We start from the raw sequence: 21,389 nt of genomic DNA, 5'->3' as shown, positions 1-21,389 counted from the left end.
ACAAGGTTTTGTTTTTGCCCCATTTTACCCAGCATTTTTTTTATACGTTGCTATATAGGTCAGCCAGGTACCCCTACAAGTTCTCCAATTTATCTTTTTCCAACCTAAGAATGAATGTTAGCTTCTCCATTTCATAAATATCTTGGACCACTTTAATCCAGTCCTTAATTGAAGGAGGATCTTTTGTCAGCCATCTCCTTGTAATCGCTTTCTTACTGGCGAGCAGAAAAATGTCATACATATATTTATTCTTGAAACCCTTTACTGTGTCTGGTCTTAAGCCCAGGTATAAAGCCTTAAACTCCAAGGGGATCACTATTTCTATGATATTTTCCATCATTCCCTTAATTTCTTCCCAAAATTTTAAAATAGCCGGACAGTCCCAGAACACATGGAAATGAGTTGCCTTATTATTCCCACAGGATCTCCAGCAAGAAGTGCATCCTCTTAGAGAGGACCCCAGAGCTGGGGTTTCCACCCGAATTCTCTCCAAGAAAGAGATGATGTACTTTTCCATTGTTGTAGAATTATTTTGTCCCAGGTCTCCAACTGCAATGTTATGTTACTCTCCTTCTCCCATTTCTCCTTTATGTATATAGTATCTCCCCCATTTAACTCTTGTAACACCTTATATATCTTTGATAAGTTTCCACGGCCGGGATCTGACCTGTAACCTAGAAGAAAAATCTTCAGTATGCCCGACGGGCATAATTGTCGTTCTTCTCTACCCATTTTTTTCTCTACATAATGCCTAAGTTGCAAAAACCTATAAAAATCTCGGTTAGTTAAACCAAAGCAATTCTTAAGATCTTGGAATTGTCGCATTGTGCCCCCCTTGTAGAGCTCACTATATTTTATTAACCCTTTATCAGCCCACTGTTTAAAAGCCGTGTCCATTCTGTTCGGTAAAAAATCAGTCATATCCTATCCATCTCGAGATCCAATATGGATCCTTAAATTTGTTTTCACTGATTACCCTGTGCAAGACCCTAATTGGTATCTTTATCCATGGATTAGTATCTTTGAGGTGATTGACCAGCCCATTGTCCCCTATGATTGCCTGTATTGGGATATTACTAGATTTTTGAAGTTCTATCTCTTTCCACTTAGCATTATAGGATGGATTACAAATATCAACCAGGGTTTTTATCAGTGCTGCTCAATAGTAGTTTTCGATGCTCGGAAGGGAGAGGCCACCTTTGTCTTTTGCTAATTGAAGAGTCTTATAACGAATTCTTGGCTTCTTTCCCTGCCAAACAAATCGTGATATTAATTTGTCTAATTCTTGGAATTTAGCCTTAGGAAGTTTAGCAGGAATATTTTGGAAGAGGTATAGTAATCTGGGCAGCACATTCATTTTTATTGCTTCAACCCTCTGCCCTAACCCTAAAAATGGCACCAGATCCCATCTGACCAGATCAGATTTGATTTTAGAGATTAAGGGGTCATAGTTTTCTGATATAATCGTATTTAGATCCTTTGGAATATTCACTCCTAGATACCTAATTGACTTTAGGTTCCAACTGACTTGAATTTAATTGATTGGCTAGGAGAGAAATTAAAAGACAATATTTAGGATTTATGGGTGTTGAGCTTATATCCTGAAAATAACCCATATTCACCCAGGGTTGGAAGAAGCTCCTGGAGGGAAGAGGATGGCTGTCCCAGGTATATCAAAATGTCTTCCGCAAACAGAGCAATTTCATGTGTTTTATGTTCCCCATGTGCCAATTCAATCCCCTGTATCTTCTCATTCTGTTTTATCCACTGACTAAGAGGTTCTATAAAAATAGCAAATAGGAGTGGGGAGATGGGGCAACCCTTTCGACACCCTCTTTCTAAATTAAAACAATTTGATAATCCTCCATTAACTCGCATTCTAGCAGATGGTTTATCATATAATGTTTGTATTGTATTCACAAAATTTTTATGGAATTGGAATCTTTCTAGTACCTTATATAAAAAAGACCAATCGACTGAGTCAATCCTACCCCAACAGGACAGCCTCCAAATTATTATTATTTATATGAGTAATTATGTGCAGTGTCCTCCTTACGTTATCTCGTGGTTGCCTTTGTTTGATAAAACCTGTTTGCTCCAACTGTATAATATCTGGAAGTATTTTTTCTAGACGTTTTACTAAAATTGATGTAAAGATTTTATAATCTTGATTCAAAACACTAATTGGACGGAAATTAGAACAATCAGTCTTATCTTTACCCTCTCTAGGTATCAAAGCTATAATCGCCTCCCTCCAGGAGGGTGGCATCTCTCCTTTCTCCAGGACCCAATTGACTGTTTTCAGCAATAGTGGAGACAGACAGTCACTGAATGTTTTATACCAACCCGATGTAAACCCGTCAGAACCTGGCGATTTATCTGGTTTGAGTCTTGAGATTGCCTTTTGCAGTTCCTCCATAGTCACCTTAGATATTAAGATCTGATTCTGATCATCTGTGACTGTTGGAAGATTAAGCGAGGCCAGCAGGGGTTCAGGGGATCTGTTCCCCTCATGGACCTTCTGGGAATACAGATTCTTATAATATTTTTCAAAACAAGTAAGAATTTCTTGGAAGTCATGTTTCACTTGTTTGGGCATTGGGTCTTTAATTTTATACACTACTCTCTCTGCTTGTTGTTTTCTTAGTTTGTATGCCAGGTTTTTTGCTGCTTTGCTACCAACTTCATAATATCTCTGTCTCAAAAAAATCTTTTCTTCTGGATATCGATCTCGTAAATTTCTTTAATCTGATTTTTAATTTCATTAATTTTTTGAGTAATGTCTAATTGGATATCTTTTTTATTTTGATTTTCTAACTTCCATAACTCTTTTTCTAGACTGTCTAATTTTTCTTGTCTGAGCCTCTTTTGTAGAGCTAATTTTGCAATAATCTTCCCTCATAAAACAGCCTTCCCGGCATCCCAAACCATGAGTGGAGACACCTCCCCATTGTCATTCTCAGACAGATATAACAAAATTTCCTCTTTTATTTCTTCCTTCATCTTTCCCGTAAGTATAGTTGAATTAAGCCTCCAGGTGAATTGTGTATTTTTGTTATTTTTCAAATTTAGATCTAGATAGACGGGGCTGTGGTCAGACAAATCCATTATTCCAATTTTACACGTCTTTACAAAACCAATATCTTTACTGTACATAAAAAATAATAAATCCTTGAATAAGTTTTGTGTGGTGAGGAGTAAAAAGTATAGTCTCTGGATGTGGGATTGAACTCCCTCCAAACATCACAAATGCCCATCTCTCTTATTATTCTCACCTTTTTACCCACTGTAGTATTCTGAGACTGAGATGGTCTTGAAACGTCCCACTGTGGGTTCAATCTCATATTAAAGTCACCACCACAAATGACCATTCCCTGTGCCTTAGTGATCATAAGGTCCAGAATATGTCTATAGAACCCCCATGTCGCACCAGGGGGTGCATAAACATTTAAGAGGGTGACTTCTGATCCTTCTAATTTACCCACAACCATATTATATATGGTTGTGGGTAAATTGGATGTTGGAGGGAGTTCAATACCTATACCTTCCTTCTTTGTGTATGATTTCTGTTGATTTTTCAAAAATTACCCTAGTGGATATCAGTGTTGCAACCCCTCTTCTGTGTCCCGACACATAGGACGCTGAGAATACCTGGTTAAAACCCTGCCTCTTAAGTTTAGCATGCTCAGAGTTAGTCAAGTGAGTCTCTTGGAGAAATATAATATCCACCTTATCTTTTTTCATTTTGCCAAGAATTTTACTTCTTTTAATTGGATTGAGGACACCCTTCACATTGTAAGAAGCCAACCTAAGTGGTACTTTGTGTTTATCCATTAAAGGGAGTTCTAGTCTTTTTACAACCCCCCCTCTACTCAAACTCTGAAAAAACAACAACGTGATAACCGACGAAAATAGAACAGCCAACAAAAAACATAAACCTGGTGCATTTCACCAGTACCTCAGGTTGAACTTCCTGATTTGAGGTCTTGTTAGTGACCCTGATGGAGCCAAGATCTTCTGCTGGCTCGGAGGGAAAGCCTCCACACGTACCTGTTGGAGGGCCCTCCTCTAAATAACCAAAATGTACCATGTTCATAGGAGGTCAGGTCCTCCTCGATCAAATGATCTGAATACCATTACTCCTGCCCAGTTGTCTCTGTTTCTCCGTTTAATAGTCCCACAGTATCCGACTCAGTGTCTCTTTTCCATAGGGAATCCACATCTAGGTGAAGTGAGCTCAACAGTCTGCCCGTCTGAAAGCCTGAAGTTTATTCTTAAATCCGTCCAGCTGGGCCTCCTGGTGCTGCTCCTCTCCTCTCGGGGACGGGGTTTTGAGCCAGATCAGGTTTTTGATTCTGTCTGCCCAGCTCATCGGAGGTTTATATAAAGTCACAGGAAAACCTCTCTTAGCCATGTCTTTAGTAGCCTCCAGCACCGAGCCATACAGACATGTTTCTCCCTCGTAGAACACCCTCAGCCTGGCCGGGAAAGGAGTCTGGAACCGTATTTTATTCTCCCTCAGTACCTTCTTGGCCTCTACGTATTCCCGGCGCCTCCTCAGTGTCTCTGGAGCGTAGTCATGGTCCACATAAATTCTCTTTTCTTTATAGAGAAACCCCTTTCTGCGCCACACCTGTTGCAGGATTTCTTCTTTAGTCTTGCTGCGGGAAAACTTCACAACGATGGACCTTGGGGGGGTGTCGGCAGGTGGTTTAGGGCCAAGTGCGCGGTGTGCGCGTTCAATCATGAAGTCGGTGGATGGAGGCAACTCCAGTTTTTCCTTTAACAGGCTACTATCATCGACGTGGAGTTGTTCTCCGACCCCTCCTCAATGCCATGAATTCTTATATTGTCCTGTCTAGCTCGTCCCTCCTGGTCCGTTAGCTTCTTCTAGCTTAGCCTGTAGCTTCAGCAGCTCTTCTGTAGCCTCCTCTAGCCCCTGTACTCTATCCTCCGTCTCCGAGATTCGTTTTTCGGCGTCATCGATTCTGTTGTTTGCTGCCTTAATGTCGACTCTTATTTCTCGGAAAGTATCTGCATTTTCACGCCGAAACTCTCGAAGTTCTTCTAGTATCATTTGCAAATTAGCCATAGCAGCACCTGCCTGTAGCTCCCTAACGTCAGGGCTATCTGTGTCTCCTTCGGCTGATTCTTCCTCGTCCGAGTGGGTTGTTTCGATCTGAGAAAAGTTTTTCTTGCTTTTCCTGGGCATATTGTAAATGCCTCTTCACTTTTTGTCGTTATTACTTAAAAATTCTTTGAAAAAATACGGCGTTGTTCTTGTAGAACGAGGAGCTCTGCGTTTGTGCTGCCTACATCATGGTTACTCAACCGGAAGTCCACATTCCTCTTATTTAAGATATATACTCAATTATTTACATTTGAATAAATATTAATTTTACCCACATGCAATGGTTTTACACATGCCCATGCTGCTGAATTGTGCATGAAAGAAATGGACTGGTCTGAAAGTAAGGCCAGTCTTGTGCCTCAAAGCTGCATTCTTTCAAATGAATAAAAGTTGTATCATTTTCTCGCTGCTTCAAACATTTAGAGATGGTATTAGTGATCACTGTTAGATTGCATCACTCTGAATAGTCCTTCAAATTTCAATTCTTTCAACCATTTTTCTCTCATATGCCAAAAGAGAAAAGCAAAGCACTTTCTGATGTATGCTCACAAGACAAAGGTTTGAATGAGTTATAAAGTTATAAATACTGTATTTTGGTTTTTGATTCACGTGCCCTGCCCTGAATGTGTTCACTTGTTATGTGTGTCTACTTAAGTCCTGCCTTGCAGATGTGTCCGCATCCTCAAAATCATGACACATCTGGCTCAATACAGTTCAATCACTCAGTGATGAGGTTTCTGGATCATACTGGGTAATATCGTCTCATAATCTGTGTTAACTGTCTTCCTTGTAGTTCTGTGCCTCGCTCTCGCTCTCTCTCTCTTTGCAGGTCTCAAGACCTGCATACTGACCTGCAGTCTCTCCTGTGCTCATCGACTTCACTAGCCCCTGCTGCTCATCCTTGCTATCAAATTACTATTCCTACTTATGGACCGACGATATATATAGATATCTATTACAATATAATCACTGTTTCATCTTGCTGTCATGTTTGCTCTGTACTGTATCATGTTTGTATCATGTTTGCTCCTCTCTCCCTCTCTCTCTTTCTCCTTCATCCTCTCTCTCTCTCTCTCTCTCTCTCTCCCTCATCCTCTCTGACTAGCAGCAGGACTGGTTCCCCCTTAAGTTGACGGGTCCTGCTCAAGGTTTCTTCCTCTTAAAGGGAGTTTTTCCTTGCCACAGTGCTCTTAGGGGGGTTCCTGTGAAGCGCTTTGAGACAATGTCTGATTGTAATATGCGCTATATAAATAAAACTGAATTGAACTGAATTGAATTGAATTTCTGTTTCAATGACATCCACAGGGTTTATTTGACTGTACTGAAACTGTGCTGATTCTGAACTTCAAAGATAAGAACAGTACCTCTTTTCGTGCTTCGTAACTGTCGGCAGTTTGTCATCAATGACGACTGAGTAGAAGGCACGGTGTAGTCTCTGGAAAACAAGCAAAACATTAGGTCTTATGGCCATGCTACTATCATGTTAAAACGCTGGTGTAAAAATATCAAGATGATTGTAGTGGGTCTAAATATTAAGCAAATACAATTTTAAGTCAGTAGCTTGTAGTCTCTACACCAGGGGTGTCCAAACTACGGCCCGCGGGCCAACTGCAGCCTGTGGTCGGATTTTCTATGGCCCGCGGCTTCTTTCTTAAAATGTGTTATTTTTGGCCTGCCAGCCAAACAGAGTAAATCATACAAAATCAACAGGAAATTCTTGTTTTTGTTTTTAACTCATTGTGTAACGTTTGCATCATGATTCTCTGAGCAGAACATTATCACTCTTTCGCTGTCTACATCGTGGTGCGTCACGCAGTGCTGCAGGGCTTGGTTGTTGGTCACAGCTATGCAGAGGGCTCCGAAGGTGCAAAACACAGGTTCAGAACTTCGACACAATTCACTACGAGACTAAACATGCTTCTTGCATACAACCTGCTATCAGAGAGCGTCTGTACAAGTGAAGTTCTCCAAAACTACGGAGCCCCTCTGTTACATGGTAAAAAAGAAATAAATTGTGGCCACGAATTATGTATAACATGCGCACGAAATAGTGTTATTATTAATTGTAGTATAGAAGCCCTATTAGAATTCATAGACGGGGCGCATGGGAGCGGGCTGCCCGGCCAGAGAGCAACCTCCCTGTGCAGCATTGAGCGTCCCTCTCTGGGGAATGTGCCGGAGTACTGGGGGGCTCCAGGAGCGCAGGGGAGTGGAGCAGAGCGGAGCGTCTCTCCCTGTCCATCGTGTCGCTCCCTGCTGCCCGCTCCTGCCCGCACCGGGCAGCAGGGAGCGATGCTAGAGGCATTAGAGAAGTTAAAGTGACATGATGGACAGGGAGAGGGACATTCATTGCTCCCTGCTGCATGGGGAGGCTGCGTCCTGGCCGGCAGCCTGCTCGGGCCTTTTTACCGGCGGCTGGATAAAAGCAACCCCCCAGAAATGCGAACATTTGTAAATCATGAATTAGTTTGTGTCGTGTGAGCAGACTGTCTGTTATAAACTGTGATGTTTTATTGGAGCAGCAGAGCAGTCCGTCTTTGTTTGTTAACAGTCTCTGTTGTTAAACTGTCAGCTGTACAGAGAGTCTCTCAAAAAGACTCCGTCATTCAGTACGCATCTGTCGTAAGCACGTCATCACGTTTTTACGTCTCGTTGACATGCACTGCAAACCTGTGTAAACATTAAATTTGAGATCAGCACTAAATGACTCCCATCTAGTCTAGCTGACATTTTACTGATGCTCCTAAACCAGACCTACCACACATGATCAGATCTGACCTTCACAGTAGAGTCAATAACTTGCCTGTTGCTCTGTTATCACAACCACAGAGTCTCTGAATGTTTTAAATTTATGCTGGAAATTCAGATAACATTTTCTGATCTGTTCATCTGAATGCTAAGATGTTTTTTGTTTGCTGTGTAAGATGTAATATGTTACAAAACAGCATACACAGTTTTTTATTGTTTAAAATAATGACATCGGGGACTGCTGGCCCTCGGAGACTTTCGCATCATCGAATCTGGCCCTCCCCGAAAAAAGTTTGGCCACCCCTGTTCTACACCTTACAGCTTTGAACTCCAAATATGTTGAAATGCTTTTATTAGTCTTTCCAGATTGATGTGCAGCAACAGTAGGTTCTCTAGCACCATTGTTTATGTCTTTCTCTCTTGTCATTGTGTTAACACACACCTGAATGATCCAAAGCAGCAAACAAAAACGTCAGCAAACCAAAACATCTGTCATCTTGTCATCGGTTTGAAATGGACCGGGATGTCATGGTTGTTGAAGATCCTACAGAGTTTCTCTGACACTCCTGACACATATGGAATGGAGATGTTCTGTCTCCGTCGGTTGTTGTCTTGTTCTGCTTCTTGTTGTTGGGGGGTCTTGTTTTTGTGGCTTTGATGAGTGCCCATTTGGGGTAGCCACAGGTTTGCAGGGCCTTCCTGATGTGGTGTTGCTCCTTCTTCTTCCCCTCTGAGCTGGTTGGTACAGTTTGTGCTCTGTGCTGCAGGGTCCTGATCCAGGATCCAGTTTGTGTTCCAGTGGGTGGTGTGAATCAAACAACAGGTACTGGTCCGTGTGTGTGGGTTTCCTGTACACTGCCACATTGAGGCTCCTGTCCTCCTCAATATGTACTGTGCAGTCCAAGAAGGCCAGATTGTTGTCCCTGGTGTCCTCCCGAGTGAACTTGATGTTGTTGTCCACTGCGTTGGTGTGTTCTGTGAACCGTTCTACTTCCTTGGTCTTGATTTTGACCCAGGTGTCATTCAAATATCTAAACAAGTGGGTGGGGGTGGTTCCAGGAAAGGAACTCAGGGCTCTTCTCTCCACTTCTTCCATGTAGAGGTTGGCCACAATAGGATACACAGGTGATCCCATCACACAGCTGTGCTTCTGTCTGTAAAAGTTCCCATTGTACTGGAAATAAGTGGTGGTCAGGCAGAGGTCCAGCAGGTTACAGATGTGGTCTGGCGTGAGGTTGGTTCTTTCCTTGAGTGTGCTGTCTTGTGTGAGGCATCTCCTTACCATCTCTGTGGCTTCCGATGTAGGGATGCAGGTGAACAGAGAGGTGACATCAAATAAGGCCATGGTGTTGTCTGGGTCCATTCGGATCCAGACCTCAGACATCATCTTTCTACCACATACAATGCAGTGATTCCATCCATTCCCAGGAAGTTTGCACATACTCACAGCAAGAACAAAGGGCTGTCAACCAGTCCCCCTCCGGCAGTTTCATAGTCGTTAGACACATCTGGCCCAGTAAGCCAGATCATCACAGGTAATTATGTAAACATTTAGTGCCACTGTTTTTAAGTTTGACCTAGACCCACCCACTGAGGTCTGCAACCACATATAAACCACCAAACTGATGAAGCTGCTTCAAGAAAACTACAAGTCCAGACGCCTTGCTTCAATCTTCTCTACGTATGATGACCTGGATGACTGAGAATCTTCATCAACACATACAGTATATCATGCTTGTTGACAATTTTCTAGTGGATCATTTATTTTATTTTTTTATTTTAGATACTTTAATAATCCCAGAGGGAAATAGTTTTTAAGGCTGCTGCCAAGCAGTGTCATACAATGACCAGCAAGGCGCGCCACACCAGTGAGTGCACTGGAGGCAGTGCGGGTAAAGTGTCTTGCCCAAGGACACACAACAATGACTAGGGAGGAGTTGGGATTGAACCACCAACCTTCCGGTTATTGGACAACCCTGCTATACCACTGAGCCGCTGCAAATTAGCTTGATCAGCCAGAATAGGAGTCTTGTTAGGGCCCGAGCACGAAACGTGTGAGAGCCCTATTGAAATGCAAGTGCCTATTCTCTTTTTTTCTTCCACGTCATTCGACTCAAATTTGACCCCCTAAACGTGCTCAAAAACTCACCAAGATTGGCACACAAACTGTCGCTGTCAGGAGTTGTGGTGGATGAGGACACAGTTGCAGAGGCACAGAGCAGTGTAAAATGAAAGGGCAGTTCTTTATTCAAGGCCAGGAGGGCAAAAAATACAAAAATGCAAACAAAAGATCACACGTAGCATGGCCTAAAGTTCGAAGTTCAAAACATAGCAAGCATAATTACCAAAAGGTTCACATGGTCAAGGCAGGCGAGACACAAAGACATTCCCAAAAGGACGAAACACTAACTCCACGAGAGACGAAACGAACTAGCAAAGACAGAGGGAGAGACACAAGCTGTGTCCCAATTCAGGGTCTGCATTTTAAGGCCGCTTACGTCACAAAGTTGCGCGAAGGCTGTCCCAATTCGCCAAAAGTCGAAGGGTCCTTCAAATGCGTCCTCCAAATGCGTCCTCCTTTTGCCTGAATTTGGAGGACGCATCGCTACCATCCTTCGTGGCCTTAAATATCCCACAATGCTTTGCGGGCCTACTTTTTGTCCAATAGTACAACGACGGACCAAGCGAGCGGCAGCGGCAGGAGTGCCGAATTCACATTCGAATGTAAGTAAAGAGCATTAGTTCGAGAGTTTTAAAATGCTAGTAGTGACAGCGGCATTAAAAAAATGAGTTTTATATTTACAAACATGACGTCCTGTTGATACGAGGCGCTGTAAACTAAACGCTTTGATTGAATGTTGTTTCTTGTTGTTTACTGTAGTATAGTATAAAGTATAGTTCACGTGAGGAGCAATATTATCGTTATTATATCAAACGGTCATTCTGCCTGTTGTCATTTTGTTGAAGGAGGAGCAGAGAGAAACAGAAGAAAACCTGACAACTGATAACGGAGGAGATGAGGCTGGAGAGAGAGGGAGGGAGAGGGAGGGAGAGAGGGAGAGAGGGAGAGGGAGAGCAGAGAAAGAACGGACAGACCTCAGCTCATACAGAGGATGGTGGACAGCAGTGATTTTATGTTCTGTTATTTAAATGTTACTTATTAAATTGTATATTAAATCGTTCTTGTCTCTGTGTTCTTAAACTCTTCTCACCTTGTTACATCATGTGTTTCATTACCTATTTATAATTGAAGTAAACTTTTGAACAACTTCTCAGTGGCCACAGTAAATCATTTATTGTTCTGTTATGTACAATATTTACAAAGACACAGAACATTTCTAACTATTTACCAGTGGGCATTATGAAAATGTGCAGTTTATTATTTATAAAGATCAGCAGAAAATACTATTCACAAAGAACATATATATAAATGTTTGGCTGAGCAGGAGTCCTTGGTGCTGCTGGACTGGACGATGCCACGGTGAAGACCTTGGAGTCCTCTGGCTGTGAGTGGGACATCATCTGGGGGAGGGGGGTGCCTGTCTCCTCTGTCCACCACATCGTCCATCAGGGTTTGCAGAGCTGACGATCGGCGGCTGCCATGTTACTAAAGATGTTTTTAAAAAGGGCAAAAATAAAAATAATAACTTCAACAGAGCGGCTTCCAAAGCAGCTTAAAATATGAATAGCTATAAAATATGTATCCTCACCCTCCAGAGGTGATGATGGTCAGTACACCTCCTCCAGGACAGACAGCTGGTCCTGCAGGGAGCCCCACTCTCCTCCACCCAGCAGTAATTCTCTGGTGCAGTGACAGACCTGATGCTTAATGACACATTAAAGCAGTGGTTTAATACAGACCCTGTATCAAGTCTTACGATTGAATCAAATATAAATTACATTTAATCATATTTGTCTATCTACTGGTTATATATCTAGCGTTTGCTCAGTAACTGGTATATTAATTATGATCAATAATATGGTTAAACAGCAGCTTACCGTCACCTCCCACTGCGCTCTCCCAGCCTGAAGAAAATGAGCCGTCACCGGTTTTGCTGCCGCTGGAGCCGCCTCTCCTCTTCCTCCAACAACAAATAAATATATTAAAATATTCCAAATGTCTAAATCCACACTGTTGTCCCGCTTGTTGTGTAGTCCGTGTTGTGTCGCTGTCGCTGCTTTTGTTTTTCCCGGGGCAAAATTTATGACGTCGCGCCACAATCAGGAAGTGATTTGAAGGCCAGACTGTCCCATTTACCAACGGTGGAGGATCCTCCGGAGGATCCTCAGGAGGACGCGGCCTCCTGAGACCGCGTAGGCTGCGTCCTCCGAAGGATGCAGACCCTGAATTGGGACACAGCTACAGACTATATACAAAGGGACCAGGCAAGACAACGAGACACTAAACAAAAACCCAGAGAACAGGACACAAGCCTAACAACTACATAAAGAATTACAATAAATCACACAGATTAAACTAAAAACCCAAAACAAGGAAAACAAAACCATAAACAAACACCAGGTTGTGACAGTCGCTGCGACTGCAACTTCCCAAATGGCTCTGGAGCACCCCCTAAAATTTGCAAAAATTCAGTGTAACAGCTACAGCCATGAAAATTGGTACACATATGTATCTCCTCACTCCAGGAAACACGCTTTTGGAAAAAAAAATTCCACCCCCTATAGGGCATCTTGGAAAAACCTCGCCATGTTCCAATTTGCACTCCCTGCACTTTTGCAAAGTCCTCCTAGGGGATTTGCTTGATAGGGCCGAAATTTGGTGCACTTACCCTTATGGGGTTAGGGACCAAAAGTTATCAAAAACTCAGTCTGGCTATAGCGCCACCATGAAGTTGACTCTTCACCAACGCACAGGAAATTGATGTATTTATCAATTTCCTGTGCATATGAGCTGAGTTGTGTTCAGGCTGATTTCCATGTTCCACACCTCGTATTTGAACGAACTCCTCAAGGTTATCACCTTATCACCTTATATATGCGGGCGTGGCCACATGGCTGAGCAGCACCCCTAGAATGGGATCTGAGTCCCTGTTTGAGCTATACACACGAAAATCGGTAGACATATTTATCACCTCTAGATGAGAAAAAAAAGTCTCTTGGAGGTATCCTCTAAAATGCACAGGAAGTCCACCATTTTGAAAAAACTAGGCCATTTTGCATTTTTCACTCCCCACACTTTCACAAATTCATCCTATGTGGATGAAACTTTGCAGTCATACTGAACATCTGACTTTGCACGCATTGATATGCTGATATGCTACAGTCACTGCGCCACCTACTGGCTGGAGGACCTGTCTTTTGTATACATATACAAAAGACATATACACCATGAACATAGGCTACACAAAGGAGACAAGCTGAGCCTCAACACTGCTTGAGGAAATGGAGAGAGCAGCTTCTGAGGTAAAGTTTGAAATTCCATAAGAGCAGTGGCAAAGAAGAGAAATATTGACAGGTCAACCCTGCTCAGATCCATACAAAACAAAGTGGAAAAGGACATTAAAACAGTGGAACAGCACTTTAAGGAGTTATTAGGGAAGAGATGGAAAAAGAGCTTGCAGCCCATGTCAAAAAACTGATTTATGTTTTTCAGGTATAAATTTCTTCTAAACATGATTTATAATGTTGATGAAACAGATGTGACTACAGTACACCGCAAAGCAGATAGCGACAGAAAACGAAGAAAGAAGAAGAAGAAAGAGAAGAGCTTGTGTGCAGTCAATACTGATGGCAATGCAGCACCTCCTATGATTATCTTCACAACGGTTAGATACAAACACCTTCTGGATCCTTGGATCAATGAGCATGTTTTCCTCAAATATTTGGTGAAGTGTACCAACTGCTCCATTGACCATATATAGCTCCCAATCCTTGACAACCATGAGGCCCACATCTCCCTAAGAGCAGTGAATATAAGGAAGGAGGATATAAGGAGAAAGGGTGTTATCTGAAGATGCAGAGAGAAAAAAAACTGCTTGAAGCCAAACACAGACAAGTGAAATGTCTAAAGACAATCAAAAGATAAACACTGCTAAAGCACTACAACAAGTGTACAAGCAGCGTGAATGCTTAGATGAAGAAATAGACTTAATGCTCCATCAATGTGTGTCTTTGAAGGATGAGGAGATCAAGCATTAAGGTCCACAGCGCAGCCAAGACACGAAGACAAAACAGCAGCACCTCTTAGAGCAGCGTATTAATTCACAAGCCACTCATACTTAACCAATCATCCCAGTGTATGTCAGCCATACGTGCATTCTTGTGTATGCACTCATGGATACACAAAGTTCAAACAGCCAAGGCTGTACTTACAGAAAACATACCAGTTCAAGCTAAAGCTCTCCACAATGACATCAAAAAACACAGTTGTGCCCTGTAAGAGGCCGACTGCTTTACATGTTAGGGGTTTGATAATCACCTTGCCATTAACCCACACAAGATTTTTCTCTCAAACGTACACTCGTACACTGCTGATACGAAGAAACTGAAATTCATTTTGTTCTTCATTTTGTGTTTTAGCTTCTCCAAGTGGATCATCACAAGGAACTTTCCAGCAAAACTAAAGGTGTAGGTGTCTGTTTCTGTACGAACACTGGTTGGTGTACTGACGTGACTGTTATTTTCCAGCACTGTTCACCTGCTCTGGAGCACTTAGTGCTCTGCACAGTCATTTTACTCTAGTATAGTCACTGTACCATGGTACAGTGACAGCCCCTATCTAAGTGTCAAGTACCAGTTGCGCAGTCATTTTACTCTAGTATAGTCACTGTACCATGGTACTTGACACTTAGACAGGGGCTGTCAAGTGACTTTTGGATCACTTACACAAGTTCTTGTAAGAACTTGTAAAAGCTATTCCCAGGCTCCAGCGCCATAGAAGGGAGATTAAGGGCATCAGGTAGTGATGAATCAGTATTGAACCACTTTATCTATTGTCTTGATTATGGGTTCATTCATTCAAAGCTTTATTTCAGTGAGTGTAACCAGGGTTTGTGATGTACATATACTCTTTGTAAAGACTGATTAAATTGGTTGGTTAGTAAAATAGTAGTATAAATGATTGTATTGAAGTAGTTGAGAGAAGGCATGGTTGGGGATGTGCTTGGATGGTAATTCAAACTTTTTTATTGAGAAACAATATTTTTTTCTCTCTGTTTTTGTCTCATGTTACAAAGCAAACGCCTTTAAATATATTAGATTATTGAATATTCATAACAACACACAGTTAAATTTACCTACTGAATTAGATCAACTTACCCTTAAGGTTTCCTTTGTCATATTTCAATTGACAGGAGAGATCCAAGATATATAGTAGGTAAGTAGCATTTTCTTTGCCAAGACAGCATGAGTAAGATTGGATTAATTTCTTTTCGAGTTATGAAACGGGCTTACCCACTCCTCTATCTCAGGTTTACCTCTCATATTAAAATGGTTGACTTGAAGTTTCCCTGATTCCAAGCTGAACATACTCAGAGTTCCCACTTAAACTGACATCAAATGAGACCCCAGATAATTTTTAGGATTTTTTTGTTTACACAAAAGACAGACTTCAAAGAATGGATACAAACATGACTTAAAACAATGTTCTTTCATCATTCCAAGTGGATTTACTAAAATCTGTAACTAGGTTTTGTGTGACTCATGTCACTTCAGTACAAATACACAGTTTAGTACCTGACTTGTGTGCAGCCAGTATTTGAAGCGTGGCTCCTTCACCCTTGGAATCACCAGCTTGTACACAATGTATTCTGCTATTGTGGTGAGAAGAGATAAGGCCACACCCACACACAACATCACGAACAGACCAGAGAAATGCTTTATACCCATTTGCAGCGTCTGGAGAAAGACAATACAGAGTTAGTGGATGACAGACACAAAAACTTTTTCATACAATATTACACAAAACTTATGTGCACAAACACAATATGTACACCTCCTCTATGCTACCATTTTTGTCAACACACCCACTCTCTGTTTTCATCACACCTCATAGTACTAGATGTTACTTAATGGTAAGTAATTAAATAATGACAAGACTGGCCAAGGTAGTAAATCTATTAGATTTTTCATCTTTTTAGAATTGCCGGCTTGCTGCTGCTGCTGTTGTTGTAGCAAGCAATTATCTGAACAAAAAAACTGCTAAAAAAATTAAAGTGCTGAGCAGGACTTAAGTTCTCCAGCCTTCCCAGTAGTTTGCATTGCACATGAATTGTTATTGATGGTGTCCGGTGTTCTTTTTGGTATATGCAAGCAAACACCATTTAGGCTGTAGTTTGCTATACCTACAATGTGAGAGTTAAAAGTATACACATTCATGACTGTTACAGCTCTAAATAAACTTCAATGACACAGAAAAACAACACAATCAATATACTGGTCAAGTAGCAAACTTCACAACTATTTAATGTGCACAGGGTTCATTTTGCCTGCCACACAGCAGCATTAAAAATAGAAATACTATAAATAAAAAATGAGTAAAGCACATATGCCCACAAAGTGTATGGTCTGTACTGACAGAGGAGGTACTCTCAGGCATGCCAGCATCACAGCTGGGTGGAGAGATGGCTAGACTGGTAATAGAGAGTAAGACCCTGGTTATAGCTGAATAGAGTGGATCAGAGGGCTGAGAGTTACGGGGAGACAGTTTGTTAAGTTGCTGAAGGGCCAAAGGCAACAGTCTGAATAAGACAGAATAAATTCATGTATGGGGAGGCTGAGGAGTGTTGGGGAAGGTTTTTCAGAGTATGGCCAGATAAATGGTGAAACAATAAGCCAAAAAAATGCTAAAAGAACAATAGGATAAATGAGCCATCAATTCCACCACACCCGACTTTATTCTTACCTCAGTTACTGCAAAACTACGCTTCCCACAGGGCACAACCTTGTACCATTTGTCATGCAGCAAGTCCATGAAGCCATCTGACTTGTACTGACTAACAAGCTCTGAGATGTTTGAAGTAAGTGGAGAGTTCTGGGGGAGTCCAATACCATAACCTGCCAGTGGACACAAACACAAAAAAGTCTCCTAAGCTCACAAGCAGTTCTGTGAAAATAGCAAACATCTTTTGACTATTTGACACACATATACTGCTGATATATTGTTTCCTCTTTTTGAGCTGTATGGAAAACCTGAGCTGGGCAGACTTTTGGGAGTGCTGCCACTTTGAAATACATAATCTTGACAAGGTCAATGCATCTAATAACTTAACATGCTGGCAAAGTGGCAACAGCCAATTAGAAAACTACCTTGCCTCGATAAGAAGCATACATTCATTTGTATTGTATCCTGAAGGCTTAAAGGTGCATTAAGTAATTAACAACAGCACAGGAATCTGGGACTAATGTAGCTTGTAATGGAGGCAACAGCCATGGGAACATTTTCACTGTGAGAGGAAGAAGCCTGCTAAATGGACCAGGGATTAACAGGTGACAGTGGAGAATTTAAGCTTTTGAAAGCCAAAAGATTAACCACTGTGGAAATTTTGAGTTGGCATTGTTACATTTTGGACAACTCCTGTCATAGCCAGTAATTATAAAAAAACACCTCTTAAAGTCCTAATTAGAAAACACATACATATACAGTGGGCTGTATACAGAATGATTTTGTAGCTTATAAGAGTGAAATTTGTTCCGGGGTTCGTTTACCTTCTATTGCAAAGGGTTTACCAACTGTTAGCGTTTTACAGTCTGCATCTATGGAGACCTCATAGTCGAGCAGAGCTTTGTCCATGATGAATGCATCCAGTTTCTGAGGGTCAGCTCTGCAAATGTACAGCAAGATATAACAGCAACAAATAATGTAACAAGGAGACAGCAAATTTTTGTTTTATAAACTTAAAGCTACAGTTACTGACTTCATGTCAGACTGGCAGTCTTTATGAACATTCTCACTACATTAACCTGTAAGTGCCATCTTTTCTCCCTGAGATGAGCAGAACATTCCCTGTAATTTGCTGTATATTGCTATTGTAATTGTAGTAGGCTCTCACGCCTGCATACTTCTTCCAAACGTCTTCAAACTTCATGAGCATGATGAGGGCTCCGCCCTGAATGCCTCCACATGTTGAAACCCTGAGTTACTCATGGCGCCCCTTACTGGTAACAGGAAATGACCTCTTTTTACTTTGACATGTACTGCTCCTACATAGTTGGCACCATCAACTTCATTTCTGCTCTACAACCTTCCCAACTGGTGAAGATACACTATGAAGGCCGTGAAGCTGCGTGCAATGGTGTCCGTGTGGTGGCGCGGTGACTGTCGATCCTTTGCTGTGAGATTACGTTTGAGTTTTTAATGACCTTAACGACCTTCTATGATCATGAAGTTCATAAACATGTTCTCGGGGGCGTGTCCCAGCAACTGATGGGGGTCTCGTAAGTGGGCGGGGCAAAATGGCTCAACGTCCACACGCACATAAAAGTCTCTTGCACCATTGATCTAGACCACACAGGAAGTCAGCCATTTTGGCGGTCAAATTTAAGCGATTTCCACCTTTGGTATGTAGACGAACCTCCTAGGGATTTCGCCTGAATGACTTAATATTCGGTGGATGTGACCTACAGGACCTGCTGATCAAAAGTTCTCTAAGTTAAAGGCCTCTGTGACTTGCCAAAGTCTGGCGACGATTCATGATTTAGCCATTAAACTTCGAATGGCTCTCATGCCCGCATACTTGCTCCATACGGCTTCAAACTTTCATCAGGCTGCCCATGCCGGTGGCAATCACCATCAAACATCAACTGCTTATAACTTCGCCGTGTATCGTCCTAACATCCTCAAATTTTTTTCATTTCATACCGGTCCTTCCCCGGACAAGTCTGCATGCTTATGAGTCACCTGCACAGCGCCACCTACAGGAAACCAGAAGTAACTGCGGTTTGACAGTTTTTATGCATGAATCCAATGTTTTTGGATGTTTGACACACAAACAGGTCTCCACTATTCTGATGGGGTCTGGCTCCACCCAGTGGACAAATAGGGTACTGCAACTGGTATAACTCACCACGGATACTCCTAAAATCCTCACATTTTTTACATGTGATACAGACCCAACCCCGACCATGTGTGGACATCTGTGGACAGTGCCACCTACTGTAAACACTAGGTTACAGCATACTAACAATTTTTACATACATTGACAGATTTGTTGCACTGACATGTCTCTGCTTCTATCTGCTGCTTTTTTCCCCACCACTGGCCAAATCGCCACAGCTCGTGATGGGGAGGGGGGGTTATGAGGCAATAAGAATCAGATCCAAGTGCTGGTCTCAAAAAGGAGTTAGGTTTATTCAAAAGAAACAAAAGGCAACCATTAGGGTGAAAGTCTTAGAGACAAAACTGAAAGCAACCACGAAGGCGAGTATCTTGCCGGCGCTCTGAAGACTGCACCGGGGAGCTGGATGGGCCCGGGCTGAGGCTCCTAGGAGGCAGAAACAACGGATAAGTATTTGCAGAAAAAGGCACAACAGTCAGTCTGATTACCGCGACAAGGCAGGTAAGTGAAGTCCTTAAGTAGGCGGGGAACTGCATGCAGATGAGGAACAGGTGAGACCAATCAGCCCAGTACTCCGCTCAGATAACCCAGTGAGGCCTCGAAGGGAGCAGCAGGAGCAGAACAGGACTGAGAATTGTGGGCGTATTCAACCCAGGGAAGATAGGAAATCCAGGATCCCTGGTTAGTGGCCACCACACAGCGCAGAGTAGACTCCAGATGCTGATTGGCCCGCTCCGTCTGTCTGCTCGTCTGAGGATGGAAGCCCGACGACAGGAGGCCCCCAGTGCCCGGCAGAATGCCATCCAAACACCGGAGGTGAATTGAGGACCCCTGTCAGTAGGGATGCCATGGGGCCGGAAGAAGTGGGTGACCAGAAGTTGAGCCGTCTCAAAGGGAGATGGAAGCTTGGGGAGTGGGACAAAATGTACAGATTTAGAGAAGCGGTCCACAATCTTGGCGCTGGGCCTCCTTGACGGTAGACTCAATCTCCCAGGTAAGAGAACCAATAACCCGGGAGGCAGGTAAGATGGATTCCGTCTCAGGGGACACACCAGGGTTTTCATGCTGAAAGAGGAGAGAGCCTCAGGTTTAATATTACGGATACCAGGTCTGTAGGTGAGGGTGAAGTCAAACCTGGTAAAGAATAGCTGCCACCGAGCTTGGCGAGACTTCAGTCTCTTAGCTCCTCTTATGAACTCAAGGTTCTTGTAGTCGGTCCAAACCACAAAGGGTTGCTCGGCTCCCTCCAGCCAATGTCTCCATTCCTCGAGAGCCAGCTTCACTGCGAGCAGCTCACGGTTACCTATAGTTGTCATAGTTGTGCTCAGCAGAGGTGAGGTGGCGTGGGAAGAAAGCACAGGGGTGAAGTTTATCATCTTCTACAGAGCCGCACCCCCGAATCGGATGCATCTACCTCTACAATAAATTGTCTAGTGGGATCAGGCTGGATCAGGATGGGAGCTGAGGTAAAACGGGCCTTTAACTCACAAAAATCCTCCTCAGCTGGGGGAGACCATACAAACGGTCTAAGAGTGGAGGTGAGCTGAGTTAAGGGAAGAGCAATGCGACTTTAGTTGCGGATAAACCTTCTGTAGAAATTGGCAAATCCTAAATACTGCTGGAGCTTATGACGGGTAGTTGGTCTGGGCCACTCGACTACTGCTCTGACCTTTTCAGGATCTGCCTCCACCTGTCCCTCGTGGATAATAAAGTCCAGGTAACTTACAGATGGAGAATGGAATTCACATTTCTCTGCCTTGGAACAATCATATGGTCGGTGAGGTGGCAAAGTTAAAGCCCTGGACTTGCTCAATACTTCACCTAGATCATGATATTCAGTAGGTACAGCGTCGATAGATCGGTAGATTGAGAGGTTCAGGAGTAGTAACCGCTTTAGTTGGAGCCGGTGGGTTAGCAGAGCGAAGAGAGTTAGCGTGACAGAACGGGCTCCACTAAGGAGTTTGCGGTTGCGCCAATCAATGTGAGGACTATGTAGCTCAAGCCAGGGATAGCCGAAAACTAGCTGCGCACTCGGTGAATCAATAACAAAGAAAGTAATCACTTCCCTCTGATTACCGTAAGTGATTACCTCTAACGGAAGAGTTTGATGCGTTACCGTGGTGATGAGACGCCCATCAAGAGTGGTAGCGCGGACTGGCTCCTCTAGTGGCACGGAGGGGAGTTTGTTCTGCTGCAGGCATTAATGAAATTGTTGTCGGCCCCAGAATCGATCAGAGAAAATAAGGAGACAGAGTGTGGACACAGAACAACCGGAAGAGACATTCTAGGGTTTGAAGTGAGAGTAGCTTGGCCCACCCATAACCCTAGTCCTACTGGTGAGCCCTGTCTTTTGGCCGAACCTGACAGGAAGACATTGCATGCTTGTTATCCACACAATATAAAGTTGTTTTTATTAGGCAGCATTAGGACAGGTCTGATATTAATACCCTGACCTCTGACCTTTATTGTATATTCTGGAAAATGAAACCTTGCAT

At 42.8% G+C, this 21,389-nt stretch overlaps 1 protein-coding gene across 4 annotated transcripts in view; it reads right to left on the bottom strand.

The window, feature by feature from the left end:
* grin3a (glutamate receptor, ionotropic, N-methyl-D-aspartate 3A) overlaps nt 1-21,389 on the bottom strand; it is a 72,431-nt gene that overhangs the window by 4,403 nt on the left and 46,639 nt on the right. For 3 of the 4 annotated variants that reach the window (XM_028417479.1, XM_028417480.1, XM_028417482.1), the window contains exons 6-9: nt 17,546-17,661; nt 16,743-16,894; nt 15,575-15,736; nt 6,496-6,566 (exon numbers count right to left, since the gene is read on the bottom strand). In XM_028417479.1, the coding sequence (XP_028273280.1) occupies nt 6,496-6,566; nt 15,575-15,736; nt 16,743-16,894; nt 17,546-17,661 (501 nt within the window). The remainder of the gene's footprint in view (nt 1-6,495; nt 6,567-15,574; nt 15,737-16,742; nt 16,895-17,545; nt 17,662-21,389) is intronic. The other variant, XM_028417481.1, reaches the window with a different exon arrangement.

The sequence above is a fragment of the Parambassis ranga genome, chromosome 12 (assembly GCF_900634625.1).
Source record: "Parambassis ranga chromosome 12, fParRan2.1, whole genome shotgun sequence".
Lineage (NCBI taxonomy): Eukaryota > Metazoa > Chordata > Actinopteri > Ambassidae > Parambassis > Parambassis ranga.
Note: the sequence above shows the minus strand (reverse complement) of the source record. Positions and strands in the feature narration are given on the sequence as shown.